Below are 23288 nucleotides of genomic sequence, written 5' to 3' on the forward strand. Positions count from 1 at the left end.
CCTTTAGGTTCAAGTTACTAATATCACTCACACACACACACACACACACACACACACACACGCACACACACACAAAACATTACAATGAACAAGATGTGACTAGTACAGAAATTACAAAAGAACATTGTGTTCATTGTGGAAAAATACTTATTTTCCTAGTGATCACTTCAGTGAGATGTCTTATTTTTCATAACTAAACAACTATTTCAGTGTGGGCAGAATTTTGGTCCCGATGTCATAAAAAAAGACTAAAACATGTTTCAAAAAACATCTTGAGCAATATTTACTTAAAATCCGTAGATGGTATCATGTTACACCAATTCCACAAAGAAGTGGGCAGAAAAGCTTTAACAAAAAAAGAGGAAATGATGTGCTCTTGTACTAACTCACAGTCCCCGCTGCTATTATGAATAGAGGAGATAACTTACTATGTGAATGAACACACAGCAGGAAACTTTTAATGTGGACATCCGCTAATTTCAAGTCCAGGGCTGTTTTGAGTTTCATCTCATTAGGGAACAAAGTCCAGTCTTCCATTCACGCTGATTAGGACCTGGTTTGAATTAATTGGCAAATCCCACTTCAATATCTATAGTAATTTTGTATAATTTTGTCCACTTTGCTGCATAGTATTCCCCCTTTCTCTCCCCTTCAATATATTCTGCTGTCCTATCAAAAACTGAAACCACCAAGGACTGGAGATCACGTAGTAGGGTCTCACACAGTTCCAGAATTTCAGGATCCTCCTAAGATATCTAGATGGTTTCATCCAATATGTGGAGGTCTTTGGACATTTTCTCTCCGTGCAGGTTTGTTCACTCTTGGCAGTCTAAGTTAGGGACAAAGCGGTGTTACCAGCAAGCCATTCCAAAAAAACTCTTTAGCTTCTTAATATTTCTTGGCTTGGGAAAGTCCTGCTCTGACAGTGCAGTTAACTGTCAGTTAGCAAGGTCTAGAGCTTTTTCCCTTTTTAAAAACATTTCTTCACTAAAATAATGCACTGTGTGCTCAGGGGACAGGCAACTAGTGGATAGTGAGGAGATGTTTGCTGTATGTGACAAAAAACGTAGCCTAAAACATGCATGACATTGCTGAGAGCACCTTTAAGAAGTTAAACATGGTTTAATCACAATCTTCTATTTCTTTGTTGTTGGCCTCTAGTGTCAACTAGCAAATCAAGTGTAAATCACAGCTAACTGTGACTAATTTAGATATTCTGCTGAACCTGACAGGTTTTCCAGGCCTCTTTCTTGGACCCATATTGGCATCAATCCTGACTGACATAATGCAGCCACTAATATATGTCTTTCTCTGTCTGTATATGTATAAAAGTCCCAGAGGCAACATGTCAAAGATGTAATGACATTGTGAGTGCTACAAGCCTGGTCGTAGGGCCAGAACCCTGACAGATATCAGCAGCTCACTGAACACAGTATCTGTGTACACACAATAATTGACAGTGTCAGCAGGTACTCCTACAGCAGATGTTAATCTTACAGAATGAAACATACTGTGTAAAGTGTTTGATTTGGACACTGCACAGTCTAGACTATTGAACAACGGGATTAATACGCATTCAAGCTAATCCACCTATTTTGGGACAAGACTTCAACAAACAGTCAAATATAGAGAACTACATTAAAGGAATAATTCACCCTCAAAATGACCAATTGTATATGAATTTGAGTGTTGCCTTGAATTCATGAAGAAAATGGAGAAAAGGCACACCTATTGGAGACTGTTGACTTTGTGTCAATTGAGTAAGACTTTTTTTAATTCTCCATTCAGTCATGCGACAAAAGCAAAGATTTTGATACTCTGTGAGCAATTCACTTAAGATCATTCTGAAGTATACCTTAAACCTTAGGATAGAAGCATTTATATAAACCAACTTATAGTTTAAAGCTGCACCGCATCTATTTATTCTGAAATTGCAAAAGTTGCACTGCACAGGAAGTCCAGAACATCTTGATATGACAGGCAAACGAAAATAGGGAATTGAAGAAAAAAATGTATGTACAGGAAGAAATTGTTTACTATCAAAAGAGGACATTTTAATTTTATACTTGTTGCCCTTCTCTTTGCAATATTGATGTTGAATATTTCCAGCAGGGGAGTATAGACAAAAACAAGCCAAACTTAAAACAAAAATATTGTATTGTATACAAGGTTTACTCTTGTTGAAAGTAAAGTATGACTTGAACACCCTTTCTCTGATCCCTGTAAATAGGGCCTGAAATTAACACCCGGCCAGGCCAAATTCCAATTTCAATTTTGTCAGTTTTTGCATGAACCACTCTGCTTCTTGCGTGGTCTCTCTGTCACTGTGAAGTGCAATAGTGCCCCCTGTGACTCAAAATGGTCTCTATCCACACATAACACACTGCTTTTGCAAGTTGAAATGAGGAACCCTTTTATCCGCTTAAAGCTCCCTCCTTCTTTCAAGGAAATGCATGTTTCTCTGTTCCAATGGTGATTTCAAAGATTTAAGTTCTGTGGAAAGCAGCAAATTATACCAAGGACCATGTCATGTTTGCTGTTTTTTCCAGCCTACCCTCTCTGTCATCCGCGTGGTTTGCCGCATGGAAACACTCTCTTCTCTTTAACTCTTCTATTAATGCATGACGTGAAGCTTGATTATAACCTCAAATTGGCCCTGAAGACACAATTTGTAGAACTCTTCACTGTGTTACACAAAACTGGGCTGTCAGGGCACAGACATCTCCACACTATCTTGTCATGTGCAAGGGTGTGGGATCAGAATTTCTTGCCTCCTGATTTATCCTTGAAAAATGTTGAAACCCTCATGATTATATTGAACATGTCTAACACATTTTCCTCAGCAATCTGAATTAAGATGAATGTGACATTGTAGGTTTGAGCTGTAGGTCCGAACATGGTGACATTCTTTCAGTGAGGACCATCTTTATGCTTCTTCTTGTGTGTTAATGTGAGTTTAAGTGAGGCACCCCAGTGGCCTGTGGTCATACAAGTAATTTGCAAAGAATCTTCTCACTTTCTTTTTTATGAACTTCCATAAATGGAAAATCTTTTGGAAATTCACATCTTGCAGATAGCAGACATGCCCATAGTTGTTTGTGTAAGTTGTGTAAATGAATCATACATTATTTTTATTACTCACACAATGCAGCCATCTCTTTGGGAAGGTCTGCCCCAAACCGTCCAAAGAGGTGGCTACTGGCCAGCAGGTCGAAGGGGGAGTGGCTTCGCATGGAGTTGAAGGTAAACGGGTACATAGCTCGAGGAAACCCCGTCATGTGACGCACGTGATGCTCCCTGTTGGTTGCCATCATGAAAAGTGCTGCTGGTGGTTTGGTTAACTTTTCTCTGACTGTCTTGTTTCCTCCTCCTGCGTCGTCTTTGTCAGGGGCCTGCGGTAAAATTGAAGTGGGCTGCTGCCATTCAGCCCCTCAGCTGCTGGTTGTTCTGCTGTCAGACCTTGGCAACCAAGACCTGACCAGGCCCAGACTCTGTAGAAAAGGAGGGAAGAGAAGGGAATGAGGAGTTATACTCAATGAGGAGTTATACTCAATCATATAGTGATACTGGAACTAACGTCTGATCTAGAGAGCATCTAAAGTCCAATCAACTATAACAATTCATACAAAAATATCATATATCAACAAGAAAAAAGGATCAAAACGAGAGTGTTGAAGAAACCGCAACGCTTTTCTCCTAATTATTGTCTGTCTTCGAAGTAGTGCCATGATTTCAGGCAACGCCATATGATTTCAATCAGCAGAACAGTATTATAAATGGTCTCTCTGTTTCCTCTGCCAGCCTGACTCTAGCCAGCCTGATCGAGAACAGCCAGCCGCAACATGGGTACAATTAACCCTTTATAACAACAGACACATAAGACCTTCTCATTCTCACTTTACCCCACAGCATAAGCACTCTGTGACGCACACAAACCGTTTGTGATGATCATCATGTCTCACCTTTCCTTTCTCTCAGACTCACATAGTGGCTCTGTGACCCTTTCAATAAATTCATTGAGGGCAGCCCTCCCCTCTTGTATAACTCTCTCATCCCCTTCACTGATTTTATGAGTGGGTGGAGCTAAAACTCTCTGTGGTGTATCTCTGGTAAATAAAGCTCGGCCAAAGAATGTCTTGTTGTTTTGGGCCTGCTTCGGCATGGGAATCAAACACCCAAGGTGGGTGAGAGACCACCTGAGAGAATTATGAATGTAGGAATGTCCCTCATTGAACTAATAACAAGAATACACAGTTTCAGTAGAAATACAGAGTGAGAAATACACATCTGAAATATCTGTCTTTTAAATATGCATTTGTTAACAAATCCCTGTCCTTGTCTCCCGTTTGTGCGGACAGACTAACTAATGGGTAAACAAACACGGGTACAGTAAACATAATTCACAGTTGCACACCTGTCTGTCAGGTGCTGCCTCAAAGGGTCGCCCCATACCTGACTGAAAGTGAACTGTTCCACATGTGGAGGTGGAAATACCAGCCAGAGCAGAGCTTTTGTAGCACAGAGACATGCAAGCACACACTCACAGATACACATACTTACATACATACTGTACATACAGACACCCAAGCAACATCTCCAAATTCAGCAAGAGTACATGGTTCCAAAGGTTCTATATTAATGGATCAATTCACTCAAAATCCCTCTGGTGTACTTGTGGCATCTAGCCATGCAAAGTATGGTTTGTTCAGGTTTGGATAAATATATTTCTGTGTCCAACCCAATTAAATGGAGATTGTACTCACAGATTTTAAAAAGTTATATTTGAAAAAGACAATTTGACATTTCATTCCAGGAACAGTGTCCCAGTTACTCTCCATAGAACGCTCTGTGAGAAAAAGTAGTTCTAATCGAAAGTGTTTGCAACCTAATTATCAGTGTACCCTCACAGATATAAATGGGTTGGACTAAATATTAGACCTATCAAAAGGCATCTGCGCTACTATTGTTAGAGAAAAATTCTTCTACATTCTTTTGTTGTTGCAGCTATTTCTTTCCCCATATGTGGACATACAGCACATATTACACATTCACACACAAAGTCAGCGCAGTGAGTGTTGTCTTTAAAGTCACAATTTCCATATTGACATATTCTCTGTAACTGTTTGGCTCTGCTGCGGTTTTTCTTCACTGCAAAGTCTAGTAAGGGAGAGTCCCTGAGACTCCTTTCACAAAGAACTTTTGTGTTTGACAATCAGAAAATGTCAAACAGGTCGGTCAAAGTGTGTTGCGATTTAAATAAAAGTAATTACATATACATGGTGTGGAATGGTCACATGTTGCAAAACATATGCATGCACATCTCTTTCTAAAAGCAGAACACAAGAAAGATACAAGCACGGACATGTACGCTATAGAAGTGAACACACACAGATGTTCTTTGACTTTAATCATGTTCATGGGCAAGTAATCAGTGGAAAACACACTGCGTTCACACATGCTGAAGCACCATTAAAAGTGGCAATTGACCTTGAAGAATGAAGGAGCAAATATAGGACGGAGGATCCCTCCACAGATGCAGCATTTGAATCGTTCGGCTTCGAGTTGACTCTAACCAATCAACTTTAAAGACCGAAATCACCAGTATGAAAGCCAAGATGTATAAAAGGATTGGGCTAAAGAAAAAATAAAAGTGTGGAAAGCTGAAAAAGATGGAAAAAGATAGAGGGGAACTGCAGAAAAGAAAGGGAAGGGACAAATATAGGAGGGAGTTTCAGGCATCTGGCAGGCCATGTGTAAGAAGTGAACAGAGTCCTATTAATTAGAGACATACTGGAAACTGGATTTATAAGAGAAAGAAAGAACTGTGGTAAAGCAGCATGGAAGAAGGGAGAAAAAAAACGGGTTAAGAGGCTGCAGAAAACATACATAAAAATAAAGCAACGGTTCTATTTCCACTAATAAAGTATGAAATCATGTGTGCCCAAGCCAAGGAATGGTTTCTTTCAAACTAATGAGGAACACACCACACCATCGCTCTCCCTCCAGGGGGAATACACCTTGGGTAGGGAAACAAAAGCAATGCTGTGTCTACGCACCTCCAGGCCTCACTGCTGCTTTTATGAGACCTGGCTGGGTCAGGTCAGATTGGATCACCTTGTCCTGGTCCTGCTATCACACAAATACACCAACACAGACACTCACACACACAACTGATGCTCCCTTTTCCCAGACTATGGGGATTAAAAACAGCTTTATTGTAAAAACGTTGGGGCTTTCCACCTCTCTGTCTTTCCAACAAGCGTGTGTTCAGTGCAATGCTGCAGCAGTTGTAAACATCTTTCAGCTGTAAACAATGACAACTGTTGTAATGTTGTAATGACAACTCACTACGACATGGTTAACTAATTAAAACAGAAAGCATAACTGTAACCCCTGCATGCAAATTCCACGTAGGACTCATCATTTGTTGGTGAAAAACGTTTGATAAAAAAAAAGCGACACTGCCACCATTAGAGTTCTGCATGTAAACAACATTTGAAAATGGCTAGGTTGTTTTCATAAAAAAAAAAAAATCTTTGTTGTATTTTGATTAACCAACAACAAAACTGCAGCAGTTAACTTTCTGTTATAAGTGGCGGGAAGTTGACTTCCTAACTTTACTAGCAGTTAAACGCTTTGTTAGGTCTCAGATCGATCAGTATTTGGTGTATTGAGAATTTTGGTAAATTTTTTGGTTGTTGTTATTTTTCTGTATGTTATGGTAAAATGTCCTAATGGTGTGGAGATAATGCCGCGCAGCATTTTAAGGGAAATAGATGACTGGGGAATTACAGTTAATCTTCATTTTTATTGCATGATGATTCCACTTTCAGGGCAGAAGAATGAGGTAACATTAAGTCTGTGTGTTTTAGTTAGTGTATAAACAACGGCCTCAGTTAAAGCATTCACAAAATGGAGCTTGACCGAATTGTGTAGGTTAATAAGAAATATATCCACTGTATATTATATAGTACATGTTGTTTGGAATTGGCACTGTTGACTATCCTTGGTATAAAAGATGAATGCATCACGGGAAACATTAAAGGATTATATACAATCCTCTATAGTAGGCTAATTAGTTGGCATGGAAAAGCATGTATTCATATAATCCTAAGCAGTGCTGAGAACGTTTTAAAACCGTTCCATGTTTAGCGTAGTCAATTGCCCGGGATGTTAACCAATTATTTTATAGAACAGATAACAACATCCATCTGAAAGGAATAGTTCCCAGTTCCCTGACTTTTCTTGTTCTCATTATTACTGACGTTTCAAAGTTAACTCTCCTCATAATAGAATAAATAGTGTTGTAAAGATGGAATGATTTTGAACAAGTCTAAATTTAGTTGGAAAGCGCGGAATGCAGGTTGACTACATGAGTAGTATTATTTGTCAGAGCTTGGTCAGTGGCGATAGATGGGTACCCTGTGGTTTGAGGTGCTCCTTCTGTCTCTGCTTTTATTCTTTTTTGCTTTGGTCCATCCTGTAAAGTTATAAAATGTGTTCTAAACTGAATTTGAGAGTATAGAGTCAATACTTTGAGGCATATAAATAGATTATCTGTGTAAGACAGATGTAATGGTGATCATCTTGACTTTACTTTAAATCTGTTATGAACTAATTTTAATATGCCATTTTCACTATATGTCCTATGTGTCTGATACAAGCCTTCCTCCGTGCAGTTGCTAGGAGCCACGGAGGACAAGGAGAATAAAAAATAAAAACATGATGGACTCTTCAGACTAGGTACAGTTTCTGTATGTGAAAGTCACTGGACTACACAATCTTCTGAACATAGTCAGTGTTGGGGAGTAATGGAATACATGTACCAGCGTTACATATTCAGAATACAAATTATGAGTAATTGTATTCCGTACAATTTAAATAGTTGATATTTAGAATACAGTTACATTACTAGCTCCATTTGACATGCTAGCTAATGTTAGCTAATTAGCTTGTGGTACCAAGACTGCGGTTAGATCTTTGTAGTAGGCTATGCGGTTAGGGACTCCAAACACAACAATCCATTTGCTTGTTCATATACACATTTAGCAAGTTGTAACAGAACAAAACCCAAATAGGCATGTTTAGTAAGCAGTATTTGATGGCTGCATTCCAACTCTTATAAAATGCAATTCAATGTGGAAGTAATCCAAGTATTTAGAATACGTTACTTAGATTGAGTAACGTAACGGGATATGTTACAAAGGACATTTTTGGGTATGTATTCTGTATTCTGTAACGGAATAAGTTTTGAAAGTATCCTTCCCAACAATGAACACAGCCATACTGAGAAATACAGACAAAAAACCTGTTTGTCTGATTATTAACACACTTTGATCTTTTGGACTGAGAACAGAACGAACTACAGACTTACATGGACTGTAAAGTCTCTTGTCAGTAAATAGAAAATATAATTTTTCTCTTCTTTTCCCAACTATTTTGTCATCTTTGGGTTGCATCTTTCTGTCTCCAAACTTTCAGTGTTTTGGTTCAATCCAGAGTAATGTGATTCAGTTGGATAATAGACAAGGGTTCAATGGTTAAGTGCTACAGACTCTTTCTTTTTGAATGTATTGGTTTTGTTGTCTTGTGTGGTTCTCTTGTGGATATAAGCTTTGCTTATCTGCTGTTTTTTCTCTTTTGTTCGGAACTTCTATTTGCAATTATCAATAGAAGACTGAACCCAATTTTTTAACCACTTTTGACTTGAACAACAGAAGAAAGTTCATGGTTGTGTTTAGCTTGCAGATGTATAAATTCATGGATTAGAGAGTTGTACAGAGAATTAAAAAATCAAAACTTAAATACAATCTCTACGTTTGAAAGCAGAGACTTTCTGTGTACAACACTGAGCCAACTAAAAGGCAGAGTCTGAGTGAATGTGAAGGCTACAAACTTCCCAAAAACAAGCCAAATGCAAGAAAACCATAAACCATAAAACCACAATAAAATCTGACTTACTCTGAGAGAAAGCAGCCAGGGATGATCTTTGCTGAACACACCAAGTAGAAAATGCACATACTGACACACAGAAACCATTACAGAAGGGAACAAACACAGGCACCATCACCCACAAACAACATAATTACATTTCCCAACAAATGACCATACTATATTTATTTTCAAACTGACATATAAAAATGTCTTTTGAGGAATACAAATATCTCGAGGCCATAAACCATCAGTGCCTGACAGCCATCTTATTACCGCAAACTTGTTCTGGCTGTGGCAAACACATATTTTCATTTTATGCAAACCATAATGTCGTTAGCTTAGTCAAGAATATACACACAGATGTATATATTAGGCCTCAAAACAACATTTTATCCTTTGAACATCTATTTTCCAAGTGTTATTAATCAGAAACATCTTTCAGAATGATTGCCAGGCATTCATTTTATGTAAATGATTTCCAGTAAACAGGATCTCATCTTCCACGCCTAGTTTATGGAGGTTATAAAACATTTTGGGAAGTTTGAGAAGGACGAAGTTGAGAGTCAATTTGTTCCCTGTGAATGGACCTAAAGGCAATAGTTCCACATTTTGGGAAATACATTATTTTGCTTTCTGTGTGTTAAATGACAATATTAATGCATCTCATGTCTCTAAGCTAAGCTTTATATTTAGCATACAAACATAAGAGTGGTATCAATCGACTCATCTAATTTACAGTAAGAAAGCCAATAAACCTATTTCCAAATCATGTTGAAATAATCCTTTAATTGTACACCTGCACTTACAGTTCAGTCTTCAAGAATAACAGTATATGTCATCAAATGATTATGGATAGACATAACCACTGTTCCCAGAAAAGAGTTTAGTTAGTTATGCTGGATATGATTTTCAAAAAGATCACTGGAATTTTTAACAAAATACATTTGCATAAGTAACTTTCTGAGTCAATAAATCTACATGAAAGAATGTTTGTGTTTAATTAAAACAGCCTGTTTCTATAAAAAAGATTTCAGTTTTTTATTTTTTTTTTTATTTTATTTTTTACCTAAACCTTTAGGTTTAGTTTTTACCTACAAAATCATCATGGATAGGAAGAGCTTAATGAATAAATTGAGCTTAATGAATAAATCCACGTTTTTTGCATTTTGCATCCTTGGGTTGATATTCACACTACCCCAAAGCACAATCCTGAAATCATCTCCACCCAGTAGAAACTTATTCTTTTCATTTTTTGCCACAAAGTGTCACTTGACTCTCGACCAATATATATAGCTTTGCACAGAGTTAAACTTTCCGACATGCTTGGAAAAACACAGTGTGAATTCTGTGTTAGCAGTGCTAATGTGGATGATGTCGATGATAGTAATGTTGCATAAAACGCACATTGTTGTCATTATGTGGAGCCAACCCTGAGGGCTTCCAAGGGTCTCCAGGTCGGGGTCTGGGGTCAGCCCCTGTCGCTCCAGGCTCAGCAGCCCGGGCCATGGGTCAGCCCTAATTGAAGCATTTTGTAGGCATCTTTTCATTTAGTATTAAAGTGAAAAGTGTGTCTGAAGACTGCCTGAACAACCCCCCCACCGCACATGTCTTACACACACACACACACACACACACACACGCACACACACACACACAATCTGTGCCTTGCTGTTTCTCTACACAGAGGATTAGAAGTGTGTAAAGAGATTTGTAACCTGTGCTGAAGAGCTACCCGGGGCCGCGATTAAACACACTGAGAAGCTCTTGAGATACGTTGAGACACATTCAGCCCTAAATTTTGAAAAAAAAAAATGCATTGACAGCAATAATGAACAAGGGATTTCAATCGAATGAAGCCAATTGGGCACATCCATCAGAACTACAGCCAGTGCATGGCTCTCAAAATAACTGTGGACGATATGTAATTCTGCAGAACAACCAAACATTTGTGTCTTCCGCTCTCAAAAACAAGTAGCACATGATCGCTTCTTTGTTTTGTAAGTTCCAAGTTTCCATTTATGTGTGGCATGAGAAAGCCTGTGCAAAATTAAACTCAGCTGACATGGAACAGCAAAGATAGAGTATTTTTTTCTTATGCTGAGGAAATAAAGAAGGAAGTCAGTGAGACAGAGAGAAAGAGAAAGAACGAGAGAGAGAGGAGTGGAGCCAGATAGCTTCCTTTGCCTCAGGGGCTGTCATCCTTAAAAATTGGAGGGAACAAAGACAAGATTGCAATGCAGTTAAATGAGTTATATCCAACACACCCAAACCCATGCGTACGCAGGTTTTCAAGAAATTTCTTTTCCAAATGATGAAACCAAAAAAAACAAACAATAGGACTTAACCAAGAGCAGTTGCATCCACCCTAAATCTTAGGTTTTATAAGCTGAAAAAGCTGACCTTGGATCACAGAGAAACAGTTCACTCAGTAGCAGATACTATGCAGATGTCCACTGACAGAGACAAGGACCAAGTGAAAGCAGGGTCAAATATAACCTATTCAATCAGAAGAGAAGAACAAGAGTTATATTTAGCGAGTGTTTCAATGCTCTTCAGAATGTGATCTCTAATAAACTATATATCGTTTACACCCAGCTGTTTATGCCCTGCTTATAGACTCGGCCACCTATTCCTGTGGATGTGCTGATGAGCATTCCTCCAGACATTAAGGAAAATTAATCTGAAATAGATTTGTCAAGAGTTTGCTACAACAGCTCACAGCAGGACTCACATCGGAGTGCATAGTGCAGAGTGGCATGCTCAGCAGTATGGTGTTAGTGGACAGACGCAGGCAGCTAGGATCAGCTGGGAAGAAGCATTTTGCAGATAAATAGCATCCAAATCAGTCATCAATCAAACAATGCATCTGTATTTATACAGTGCTTGTCTCAGGATGCTTTTGAAATAATCCACAGACTGTATGAAAAAGGGGGTCAGTAAGTGTATTCACACACACACACACACACACACAAACGCACAACGCAAAGCAGCGGCAGCAGCGATTAGGTACACTATTTTGTGATATCTGGATTAGCCTATATGTCAGTGTTTCTATCCCTCTTATGTAATTTTTTGGATGGAAACCTGTTTACAAAATCTTCGGCAAGGGATTTGGGGGGGTGTTCATACGCAAGAAGACCAGACCAACTCAGCCATTTGTGATGCTGATGGAGTGTCCATCATGTGACAGCCAGTCTGTTGGCTGAGAGCCTGCGGCCAGTTTGTCTGCTGCTGGAAAATCGCCTGAGATGGTTACTGAGCTCACCTGTAGTACATGTCCGCAACAGTAGAAAACAGTATGTCGTAACTTCTCCCTTTATCTATGTAATTCTTTAGAGGAATTATAACTTCCTTTATTAACAAAACACAATCCCATTTTCTTTATTTATGTAGAGGACCTTGATCATAATCTTTCGGCAACCGTGAATCTGAGTTTATGGAGTCAGGAACAAAAAAAAAGAGATGTGCATCCATCAGCTGGGAAAACAAATGACACACACACTCACACACACACACACACACACAAGAAATTCATATCCTCACATGGAGTGGCCCTGGTCCACATGCGAGTGCTGATCAGCTTTCATTCCCTTCCTTAGCTTTTTCTGTTGTTCTTTCCCTCGCTCGACATCTCTGTTCTCAATTAAAGCTGTCCTCAGGAAACTCAATCTCACTTGTGCTATCCCAGAAACACAGACACACACACACACACACACACACACACACACACACACAGAGAGAGAAAGAAAGAGGGAGAGAGACAAGAGAAACATACACACATCTCACTCATGCTCTGACATGTCCTCTTTTCTCACACACACCGCCAACAGAGGTTATAAGGAAAAGAAGATTTTCAAAAAATGGGATGAAAACCAAACTTACCAGACTGGGATGTGAACACGGTACAAAGTGTGGTGGATAGCAAGGGTAAGTTAGTGGGGAAAAGAGCTGAGAAGGAGTGTAGTAGTTGTGTTTGTCAGTCAGAAGTCCCTCTCATAGCGACGACAGAGCTCAGCCTGTTGCATTCCGCCTCCCTCTCCTTTTCCCGTTTCTCTCTCTCTCTCTTTCTCTCTCTCTCTCTCTGTCTCTAAAACACACCCTCTCTCCCTCTCTTCTCCTGAAATCATTGTGTACTCTGATTCACAAACCCTGCCTTTGTCACGTGATCCAACACTTCAAATATACAGCACATTTTTAAACAGCCACAGAATGCCTGAAGGAAGGGAAAACAGGGTCCAGAAAGCTTAGGTTTCAACTTGCTGCCCACCCCCTCTCTTCCCGTCTCTTTCTTTCTCTCTTTCATTGTCTCACAGTCTCTTTCTCTCTCTTTACCTCCACTCCGTCTACACTGTACTGTCAGTCAACCGTCTTTTGTTGGCTTTTAACTCATTGAGCGTTTGTTTTACATTTCTAAATGTGTTCCTCCTCTCCTCACCATCCAAAGATAGACCAACACCAACACACACAGCAAAGCGGTGTGTGCACGCACGCACTCACACACACACACACACACACACACACACAGACACAGACACAAACACACACACACACACACACACACACACACACTTGCACTAATGAAACAGTCATTAACTTACAGACATACACAAACACACATGCTGCAGAAGGCTGCACACCTTTGGGGATATCAGTATCAGCCCTTGGCTTTCGCTCCATGTTTACAATGCCTTGACTTTGGGACCATGGCCAGCCAATGAGGGGTCCATGGCCTGGGGCCAATCAAAGGCCATTTAGTGCTTTATTGTGACTACATATCCTAGATGGGAGAGAAATATTTTCAGCATCAGTGACCTGAAAATGTAAACAATAACTTTAAAAATAGAAATGGAACTTTGAGTGTCCGAATGTTATAATGTAACAAAATGAATAATGCAAATGAAAACAGTGACCCAAAATAAGAGGAGTGTGCAAAATACTATGTACACAACAAAACCACAGTACTTCTCTGAAAATCACACAGAGCCTGGTATATATGTTAGATGACTTCATTAAATCTTCTAAATGCAAACCACTTTGAGCTGTTTTCCATCTTTCCAAGCCTGAGAAGTACAAAGGGCCTTTCTCCCGGCAGTTTCCGCACCTTTAAATCAGTTCAAGTGGACTCTTTTCCTCCTACAGGATTTTCCTAAGCAAATAAACCGAGCGGTTTTCTGGTAAGGAAGCATTTAATGGCAATATTTGATCTGTGATGAGATCAAACTTGGCCAGTTGGCCCCTCAGGGGCAGAGCTACCTGCCTCTTCATGTCAGAGATAAAACTGTCTGCTACTGTCTGTCTGACTGGCCTCAGCCCACTACAGTCAGCACAGGTCACCTTCCACAACAAAAGCCTTTTTTTTACTCTGACTTTTGACTGGTTAGACTTATTAATAAGGTTTTAAAACAAAACATGAAATAACTATTTTTAGAAGAAGTTTATTAGTTATTAAGAAAAGTTTAAATTTGTTACAACATTTTTAGATGCTATTTTTTGATCAACCATGCCATTTATGCACACCTTAGCAAATTATTTATACAGTTTGTCATACAATTACAGAAAATAGCTAAAAGCTTGTTGAGCAAGTCTGCTCTATGCATATTCTCATTGTTTTATAATAAAATATACAAAACATATTGTCAATACACTGTGAAATGGACTTCTTTATGGGTTTCTTTCATACGAGACAGGGAAACCACAGATCTAAACCACATGCTGAGGGAGAAATGGATTGATCCATCCATCCATCTTCGTCCGCTTATCTGGGGTCGGGGCACGGGGGCAGCAGCTCCAGCAGGGTACCCCAAACTTCCCTTTCCTGAGCCACATTAACCAACTCAGACTCAGCCAATACGTTCCCAGGCCAAGTTGGAGATGTAAACCCTTCCACCTAGTCCTGGGTATTCCCCGAGGCCTCCTCCCAGCTTGACGTGCTTGGAACACCTCCCTAGGGAGGTGCCCAGGGGGCATCCTTACCAGATGCCCAAACCACCTCAACTGGCTCCTTTTGACGCAAAGGAGAAACGGCTCTACTTCGAGCTCCTCGCGGATGACTGTGCTTCTCACCTTATCTCTAAGGAAGATGCCAGCCTTTCAGTCATGACCCAACCTTCATGACCATAGGTGAGGGTAAGAACTAAAACTGACCAGTAGATCGAGAACTTTGCCTTTTGGCTCAGTTCTCCTTTGCTCTTGGTGCGATAAATTGAATGTAATTACCAGTCCATTGTACCCTCACTCGCAAAAACCACAGCCCAAGGTTTTTGAACTCCTTCAATTGGGGTAAGGACTCATTCCCTACCTGGAATAGGCATGCCATTGGTTTCCTGCTGAGAACCATGGCCTCAGATTTAGAGATGCTGATCCTCATCCCTGCCGCTTCACACTCAGCTGCAAACCGATCCAGTGAGTGCTGAAGGTGGTAGGCCGATGATGCCACCAGGACCACATCATCTGCAAAGAGGTCCCCAGCCTTGATACACCTTGATATCCTGTCTATAAATATCACAAACAAGATTGGTGACAAAGCGCAGTCCTGGCAAAGGCCAACCCAACCCTTTTTTTCAGATCCACATGTAGACCAGTTGGGCACACTCCCAAGCTCCCTCCAGGATCCTTGCAAGAGTGAAGACCAGGATGGAATCTGCATTGTTCCTCTTCAACCCAAGGTTTGACTATCGGCTGCCTTTGACTATCGGAACCCTCCTTTCTGGGACCTTGAAGTAAACTTTACAGGGACGCTGAGAAGTGTGATAGCCCTGTAATTTGCACACCCTCTGGTCCCCCTTTTTGAACAAGGGAACCACCACCACCACCCTGGTCTGCCACTCCTTAGACACCGCCCCAGACCTCCACGCAATGTTGAAGAGGCGTACAGCCCCTCCACGCTCAGAGCTTTCAGCATTTCTGGACAGATCTCATCAATCCCTAGGGATTTGCCATTGTGGAGTTGTTTAACTACTTCAGTGACTTCACCAGGGAAATTGACAACAATCCCCCTTCATCCTCCAGCTCTGCCTCTAAGGGGCATAATAGTTGCATTTAGAAGTTTCTCAATGTGCTCCTTCCACCACCCTATTACCTCCTCATTTGAGGTCAGCAGCAACTTCAGCAATGGTAACTTTGAACATTGTCCACTCGGGTTCAAGACCCCAGCCTCCACAGGGATGCACAAACAGCTCAGCCAGAGGTGTGAGTTTAAAGTCTGTTGAACAGGGGCCTTCTCTTGATGTTCCCAATTGACCCTCACTACCCGTTTGGGCTTACAAGGTCTCTCCAGAGTCTTCCCCCACCCCCTGACCCAACTCACCACCAGATGGTGATCGGTTGACAGCTTCACCTCTTTCTTCACCCAAGTGTCCAAAACATACAGCCTCAGATCAGATGAAATGATTATAAAATCAATCAACTTTAGACCTAGGGTTCCTTGGTACCAAGTACTTGTGGGTTGTGAGTATCCCCACAAGTGCCAGGCGCCTCACACCCTGGGAAACTCCACATCCCCAGAGCCAGCCTCTGCCGCCAGGGTCTGGTCCATCGAGGCCCCTGACCTTCACTGCCACCCGAAGGGCAGCGCACCCACCCCCTGCGATTCTTCCCACAGGTGGTAGGCCCATGTGATGGAGAGGGAGGTGCCACGTTGCTTTCTCGAGCGGTGCCTGGCTAGCCAGCCGGCCGACCGGCGCTCACTGATGAGCCCTCCATCTGGGCCTAGCTCCAGACGGGGGCCCCGGACTTCCTCCGGGTAGGGTAACCTCACCTCTTCCTCGATGACTCATGGGGGTTTATGAACCAGTCTTTGACCGCACCTGAGACCACTTTGCCATGGGATACCCTACCAGCAGCACCAAGTTCCAGACAACACAGCCCTCAGGTTCATAGACACATAACAACCCTCTCCACCACGATACGGTGATGGTTTCTGGAGAAGAGGAATGGATAGATGAATAGGCGAAATAACTCTCTGCAGGGATACATTGTGTTTTCAATAGTGGAACAAAAGAACTATCTGGGATGAATTTTCTTACTATGGGACTTTATCTACAAATAGGAGATTTTTTTCTGTTGTTTCCTAGCTCAGCACACATAACACACCCTTCTGAACGGAAACGTGAAAAACGTGAGTGAGTATATTAACATAAGCACAGTATTTAATGTCAACATAAAACCTTTGTCAGAATCTGAATTCTCTGCTATGAGACTTCTGTCTTAGATCACATTTTTTTTCATCACTTTGCTCACAAATATGGAACTGGGGGACCGTCAAACCACAGGTCCACTACCTTAATCATCTGGGTTGCTGCCACACTTCTCAGCAACAGTGTTAGCGAGGGAGGTGAAAGGTTTGTCCTGTTTGTGTTTCTGTCAGTCAGTGAAATGTGCAAAGAGGAGGGGTGGGTATAACATCTGGCTGTGTGTGAAAGAAACATTTGTATATTTCTGACTGTAAATATATGGGGCAGTAATAAGCAAAACATGTTGACACGTGCTCAAAGTCAGACACATTCACAGACATGTCCATTCTCTGCCACTTTTTTTCTTGTTTAGTGTCATTGAGTGCTAAAGCAGGTTGACTCAGAAAGAAGATTAGCAACATGAGAAGGATTTCGATGAGGCCTGCAGGTAGGATATTGTGGCCTCCAACTAAAGACAGCCTTAAGATATATACAGTAAAGAAGAAAGAAATAAAGTAAGAAAAACCGAAGAGGAAAAAATATGGGAGCTTATAACTTTCTGCAAAGCTTCAAATGGGGCCCTTTTTGGCAGCAAGCACTGGAGAAACCGCAAAATGGTGCGACTCTGGAGTTGGGGGGTGGAGGAGGCAGGAGGAGGGAGCAGCCGAAGGACAAGGAAGCAGGATAGAGCGGAGAGGAGGGAGAAGAAAAAAGGGTGAAGGAGGAGGGTGCAGACGGCAGGTTTTAATCAGCAACAGGCTGTTGGTAATGATATCACTATCCCATTGCTCTCAGATTGATGTCATGTAAAGCTCTGTGGTGCATGGAGAGGCATGCAGAGGATGACAGGCATGCATGACAAGCTTGCTGGCTTGCTTGGGCACACACAAACATGCACACATACATGCAGAAAGGAAAAGACAGAGTTACACTCTTTTTAAGGCTGGCAAATGCCCACAAACCAAATACACTGGCACCAAAACAAAATACACATGCACAAGAAACAAAGAACCTTTAATACACCACAACTCCCTGCTGTTAATTTTTTTCAAGCAAGAAAAAGAGCTGACACAAATATAATCACACCCACACAGACATACACCATAAACAGGTTTTGAGTCCCAAGGCTCCTTTATGTCTTTTCTGTCTCACAAACGCTAAACATGCACACAAAGAACATACTGTACCAGTGGTGAGGGTTGGCTAGACTTGCAGGCAAAAAAGTGGGAGCAAAGGAGAAAAGAAAACAAGGACTAGGGGGAAGAATAGGAGGGAAAGAAGGGGAACTGGGTGACACTCTGGGTAGTAGTTGTCGGTTTGTGGTTATAAAGTTTAAAAAGTGACCTAAGAAACAATGTTTCATTAAAACAAAGGCAAACTCTGTGAAAGGCATATGCCTTAACAAAGAAACACAAATACCACAACCATAAATGTATTCCATAAAGGTGCCAAAGCAAATTTGCATATTCCGTGTTGTTTATTAGTGTTTGTGGCTAAGTGGAGAAAGAAAGAAGGACGGCGAAAAGAAAAAGGAGGTTGGGGGTGTACATGTGCATCCAATGAACAGCGAATAGTTTTTCCTATATAAATGTTCCCCAAAATTCAACCATGATGTCACCATGAACCTGTTGTGAACCCAACTCTGTCAACTACCATTACTGTCTGATTCTGTTCCCTCCTGCTTTACCGCACTGCTTCTCCATCTCTTTCCACTCTGTCCCCATCTTATTGTATACTCTTTATCTTTTGCCATATAATGTTTTCTTTTCAACACAATCTGCATGTCCCCCCTCCTTTACACACAGAAAAACTGCTCACAGACAAGTCTCTGGTATAACAAGGACAATTTAAATCAGAACAAGCTGGCATATTTTGGCAAGGACCTGCACTTATGGTAATTCAATCAGAAAGAGAGGGGAGAAGGGGGAGTTAAAAGTGAAAAGGGGCACACAGAGGGTAGTAGATTGTGAGACGGAGAAATAAGAAAAACAGAGGGAGGAAAAAGGAGACAGTGGGCGAATGGGAGGGTGAGGTAGGGGTTGAGTGGTTGAAGAAGTTTGATCCACATGTGGTAATGATTGTCTGATTACAGCAGATACGTTGAAGTGTTACTGCCTGGAGGACAGATGGTGATTGGCGGGCACAACGCTAAAAAAAATGAAATGATTGTATGGGGGAGAAATCAAGACGGGTAATTGGAGAGGGAGGCGAAAGAAGATCGAGAGAAGTGTCTTGGTGGAATCCGCCTCATCTCCCTCTCCTTCCTCTTCCTCCTGAGACACAAGGCCTTTTTTCCAATTCAGGGGCCGCCCTTTAAAACAGCTCTTCAGTGATTCAGCCTGCACCTCATCTTCAAAATGAGACAGTCCACAAAGACATGCTCCTCATCAACTCACACAATCGAAAATGTTGTAAATTATCAGTACACAATGCCCCTTAAATGGCTGACATCAGAGTACCCATTTTAAAGGTATGGTTCAACATTGTGGAAAATGTGCTTATTTGCTTTCAAGCTCAAGGTGAGAAAATTGATATTACTCTCAAACTAAGTTTGGTCACTACCGGAAATGGTGTATTTAAATCCAAGATCGCCAGGAAGTGTAGGTGACACAGCCAACAAAGTCAAACTGTTTCAACGAGGACAACGCCAAAACAAGAAAAATATGAAGAACAATGTTGAGCACGGTTGGTTCTTAGCTAATGTTACGTCAATAGCAGCTGGGAAAGAGAAGCCAGTTGGCCTCATTTTCCCCAAGCTTGACCTTCCACCTCGGGGATAATGAGTGTGGAGTTGAGTTGAGTGTAAAATGGTCGGTTTTGTTGGCGACATTTCCATTACTTTGATGCTGTTGTAACGTTACTTTATGTAACACTTAAAAAGGTCAGTTGAGTTGTTTGAGCATAAATATATTGGATTGCTAATAGCTCAAGTTAACTAGTTGAGGCTGATACCACCACTAGCTTACTACTTAGTTTAGCATGTATAATGACAACAAGGCTTCAATGTAACTTAGGGTAAGAACGAATGTTGTAAAGCTGTTGGGTGATTAAGTTACAGACAGTGTGTGTGTGTGTGTGTGTGTGTGTGTGTGTGTGTGTGTGTGTGTGGGATTGTGTAATGCACGTCTGCCATACCTGTTTGAGTAGTGATTCACTCAAATCTTTCATCTGAGTCTTTAAATTGACAAATCAAGAATCTCTACTATCATTAACTCGGATCAGTTGAGTCTTGCTACAATTCAATCTAAAACGATAACCACAGCGCACACAAACCTCTTGCAACATTAAGTACTACTAGTCTTAGCCATCTTAGCTGCCAAAAGCTTTAAAACGTACAATTTTGTAGGCAACGCAATCAAACCGAGTGAGCAGAGAGACAGTCAGACAAAAGACACAAGACAGGTTCTAGTAACTTCCCCACCCGCAGACTCACAACAAAATCCATTCTTTCACTTCTGTAATAACATACAATGTCCTGCACGTAGCTTAGCTAGGTTTACTGTAGGTTTTGTAGTATGTTAAAATGCATTTAGGTCAAGCAGACAGTCCAAAACAATGCAAGTTTGCCTCAGCTCGCCTTGCAGACACCTCACGAGCCCTCAGTGACTCGTGAGTTGTGAGTTTACTTGGTAATTTAGCAATACTGACTCCAGTGACTTGCACAACACGGATCAGTTTAGTGAGTGACTCAGATTAACCTGAATCCTTAAAAGGAATCGAGTTTGCCAGGCCTAATGTCAGCTGGCGTGTGTGTTAGTCGGTTATATGTGGAAGGGTGTTGCTGACGTGACAATGTATCGGGACAGGGGCAGCTAAGGTACTAACGTTAGCACAGTTTATAACATTAATGGGAACTCTTTGTTTATCATGTCATTTTCCTAAATGCCCTCTCTCCACTGGTGCACACTGCAGAAGCCTTCCCTACATCGCTAAGTTTTCATCTATGTGAAGCAACATTCTTAAAATCGGACTCAAACTGGATTTTTAGCTTGCCTTTGTGTCTTTGCTTCATTCTTTACTGTGTGTGCTTGGTTCACCTCACTTATTCTAAATATTTTCTTTCATAGGATCCTATATGCATACGCAATCAAAGGCTTTATAGTGGTAAGTGCTGTCATATTTCTTATCTTTTTCTGTTGCTTTTTTTAATGCATTTTCCAAAAAGAATTATTAGTTACAGATGGAAACATTGCAATTGTTTATAAATGAAAATGGACATTTTCCCATAGACAATGCCATTTTCGACAAGACTTTAACAGTATCAGAAACATTAAAACACCAAGTTGTTGTTAAGAGTTATTTCTTATGACCAAGTTTTTTTAAAAACATTAAGATTTCGAACTGTGGAAAGGTTATGTACGGTAAAATAATTGACGTACCACAAGTCATTTTGCAAGAACAGCATACAAATTAGGGAACATACAGTATATATATATACAAAAGGGAAGCCTTACGTCTATTCATTTTTATCTTTCTCCTAAAATATTCATCTTTTTATCTCAGTTTTAACCTTTCCCCTAATTATTTTTTTATTTGTTTTTCTTACTTATCTTTATCATTTGTGTCTTTCTTTGTCTTAACTGTCAATCTTTTTCTTTTGTGATTTGGAGTGACAGCAAAGCTAGTACCATTGTAGGAACCCTGTTGTAATATCCTTAGAGAAATATGTACCCATATGACAGTGTACACCAGTAGTGGACTTCAAAATGTAGCAAAGGTTCTCAACTTAAACTACTCTTATTTAAACATTTTTTGTCTCTGTGATTTAATATTATGTATGTGTGTATTTTTTCTTGATTGATCTTATTTACTGGCCTTTTTTAACAGGGCTTGGATGGAGACGCCATCAACGAGGCCATTGAAGACACCACTGTTTTTGCTATGCTGTTTGGACTAATGTATGGCCTGAACTTCAGCTGCCCTGCTGACCTTCATTATATACCTTTGAGGTGATCCAAAAGATGTTCATGGAACAAAGCACTCGCTCTAAAAACAGGCTCTTTCAGTGAAAGGGTCAGAGAGACTGCGCCATCAGCCAAACAACGTAGCTGTCCCTGAAAGCATTGTATGTATGGCTATACCATTTGGACTAGTTTTGTTTGTTTGTTTGAATTAACTGGACAGGATTTGTATGGAACTGCATGGAAATAACCTTTTACAAACAAAGCAAAAGTTTGCTTTCTAGAAAACTAAAACTAGGCTCTTTTAGTAAAGAGTGAGCTGTCAGTGAAAGACCAACAGGCATCTTTGGCACTGCTATACCAGATGGACTGCTTTTTTTTTTTTTTTTACGCATTTTCAAATGCAATGTTCAAATTACTAGACAAAAAATAGATCCTGAGAAAAGCAGCTTTTGAGGGGTATAGCTCCATAGACCTCCATTTATTCTGCACTTGCCCGTGAGCTCCCTAATATGGAACCAGAGTGGAACTGCAACTAGTTCAGAAGCCGGAAGTTTCCCGAGAGTAAAAGTTCTCCCCTTATGGTGCACCTATTTGCTACGAGGAGGTGATGGTCTCATGGGAATACTACTGTTTTTGTCCACAGGGGCCACTAAAATCCCGTCTTTCCAAATTTGTCAAATGAAGCCTAACCACAACAAAAAGGAGATGGCAGTCTTGATAAACATTTAACCAGCCGACAAGGGCAGTCCTGTTGTTATTTTAAGTAGAGAACAACACTTGTGTGAGTGAGATAAGATTCATGCCTTAGCACTGTGTATGCATATACTTCATATTACAGCTACAGAGGCTTGGGTGCTCATATTTCTATGGCCTTCCAGCTCTAATTAGAGCACCAATATCCTCCCTGCATCTTTGCTGATGTAAATACATCCACACCTAGGCTGAAGTGTTGTGAGCAGAGGTTTAAAGCGCTTGTAATACCGTTGAATTGAAACCTGTGAGGACTTGGAGAACTTGATAAAATAGCAATGACAACCCACTGAAAATAAGCCCAATTCCTCACATAGCTTTACCTATACAAGCACTGCCACCCTGTGGAACATAAATAGTCCTGCGTAGTGGAACCGTAGCTCTGACAGGTGAATGGGGAGGGGTGCGGACCTCTTTTCTTGGCATTGCTGTTGTTTAAATATCTGATAGGCATGGTGAGATGACCCCCAAACCTCCAGATGAACCAAGCAAACTTTTGGGGGTTTTACTATTTTCATGATCAAACATA

General features: G+C 40.8%; 1 protein-coding gene across 1 annotated transcript in view; it reads right to left on the minus strand.

Annotated features, from left to right (window-relative positions):
- The window catches only part of LOC117942883 (retinoic acid receptor gamma-A-like), a 28746-nt gene extending 15665 nt beyond the window's left edge, over positions 1–13081 (minus strand). Inside the window, exons 1-2 of the mRNA XM_034868644.1 lie at positions 12817–13081; positions 3143–3491 (exon numbers count right to left, since the gene is read on the minus strand). Coding sequence (XP_034724535.1) covers positions 3143–3314 — 172 coding nt within the window. The 5' untranslated portion in view covers positions 3315–3491; positions 12817–13081. The remainder of the gene's footprint in view (positions 1–3142; positions 3492–12816) is intronic.
- Between the last annotated feature and the right edge of the window lie 10207 nt (positions 13082–23288).

Source organism: Etheostoma cragini, chromosome 4 (assembly GCF_013103735.1).
Source record: "Etheostoma cragini isolate CJK2018 chromosome 4, CSU_Ecrag_1.0, whole genome shotgun sequence".
In the NCBI taxonomy this organism is placed as follows: Eukaryota; Metazoa; Chordata; class Actinopteri; order Perciformes; family Percidae; genus Etheostoma; species Etheostoma cragini.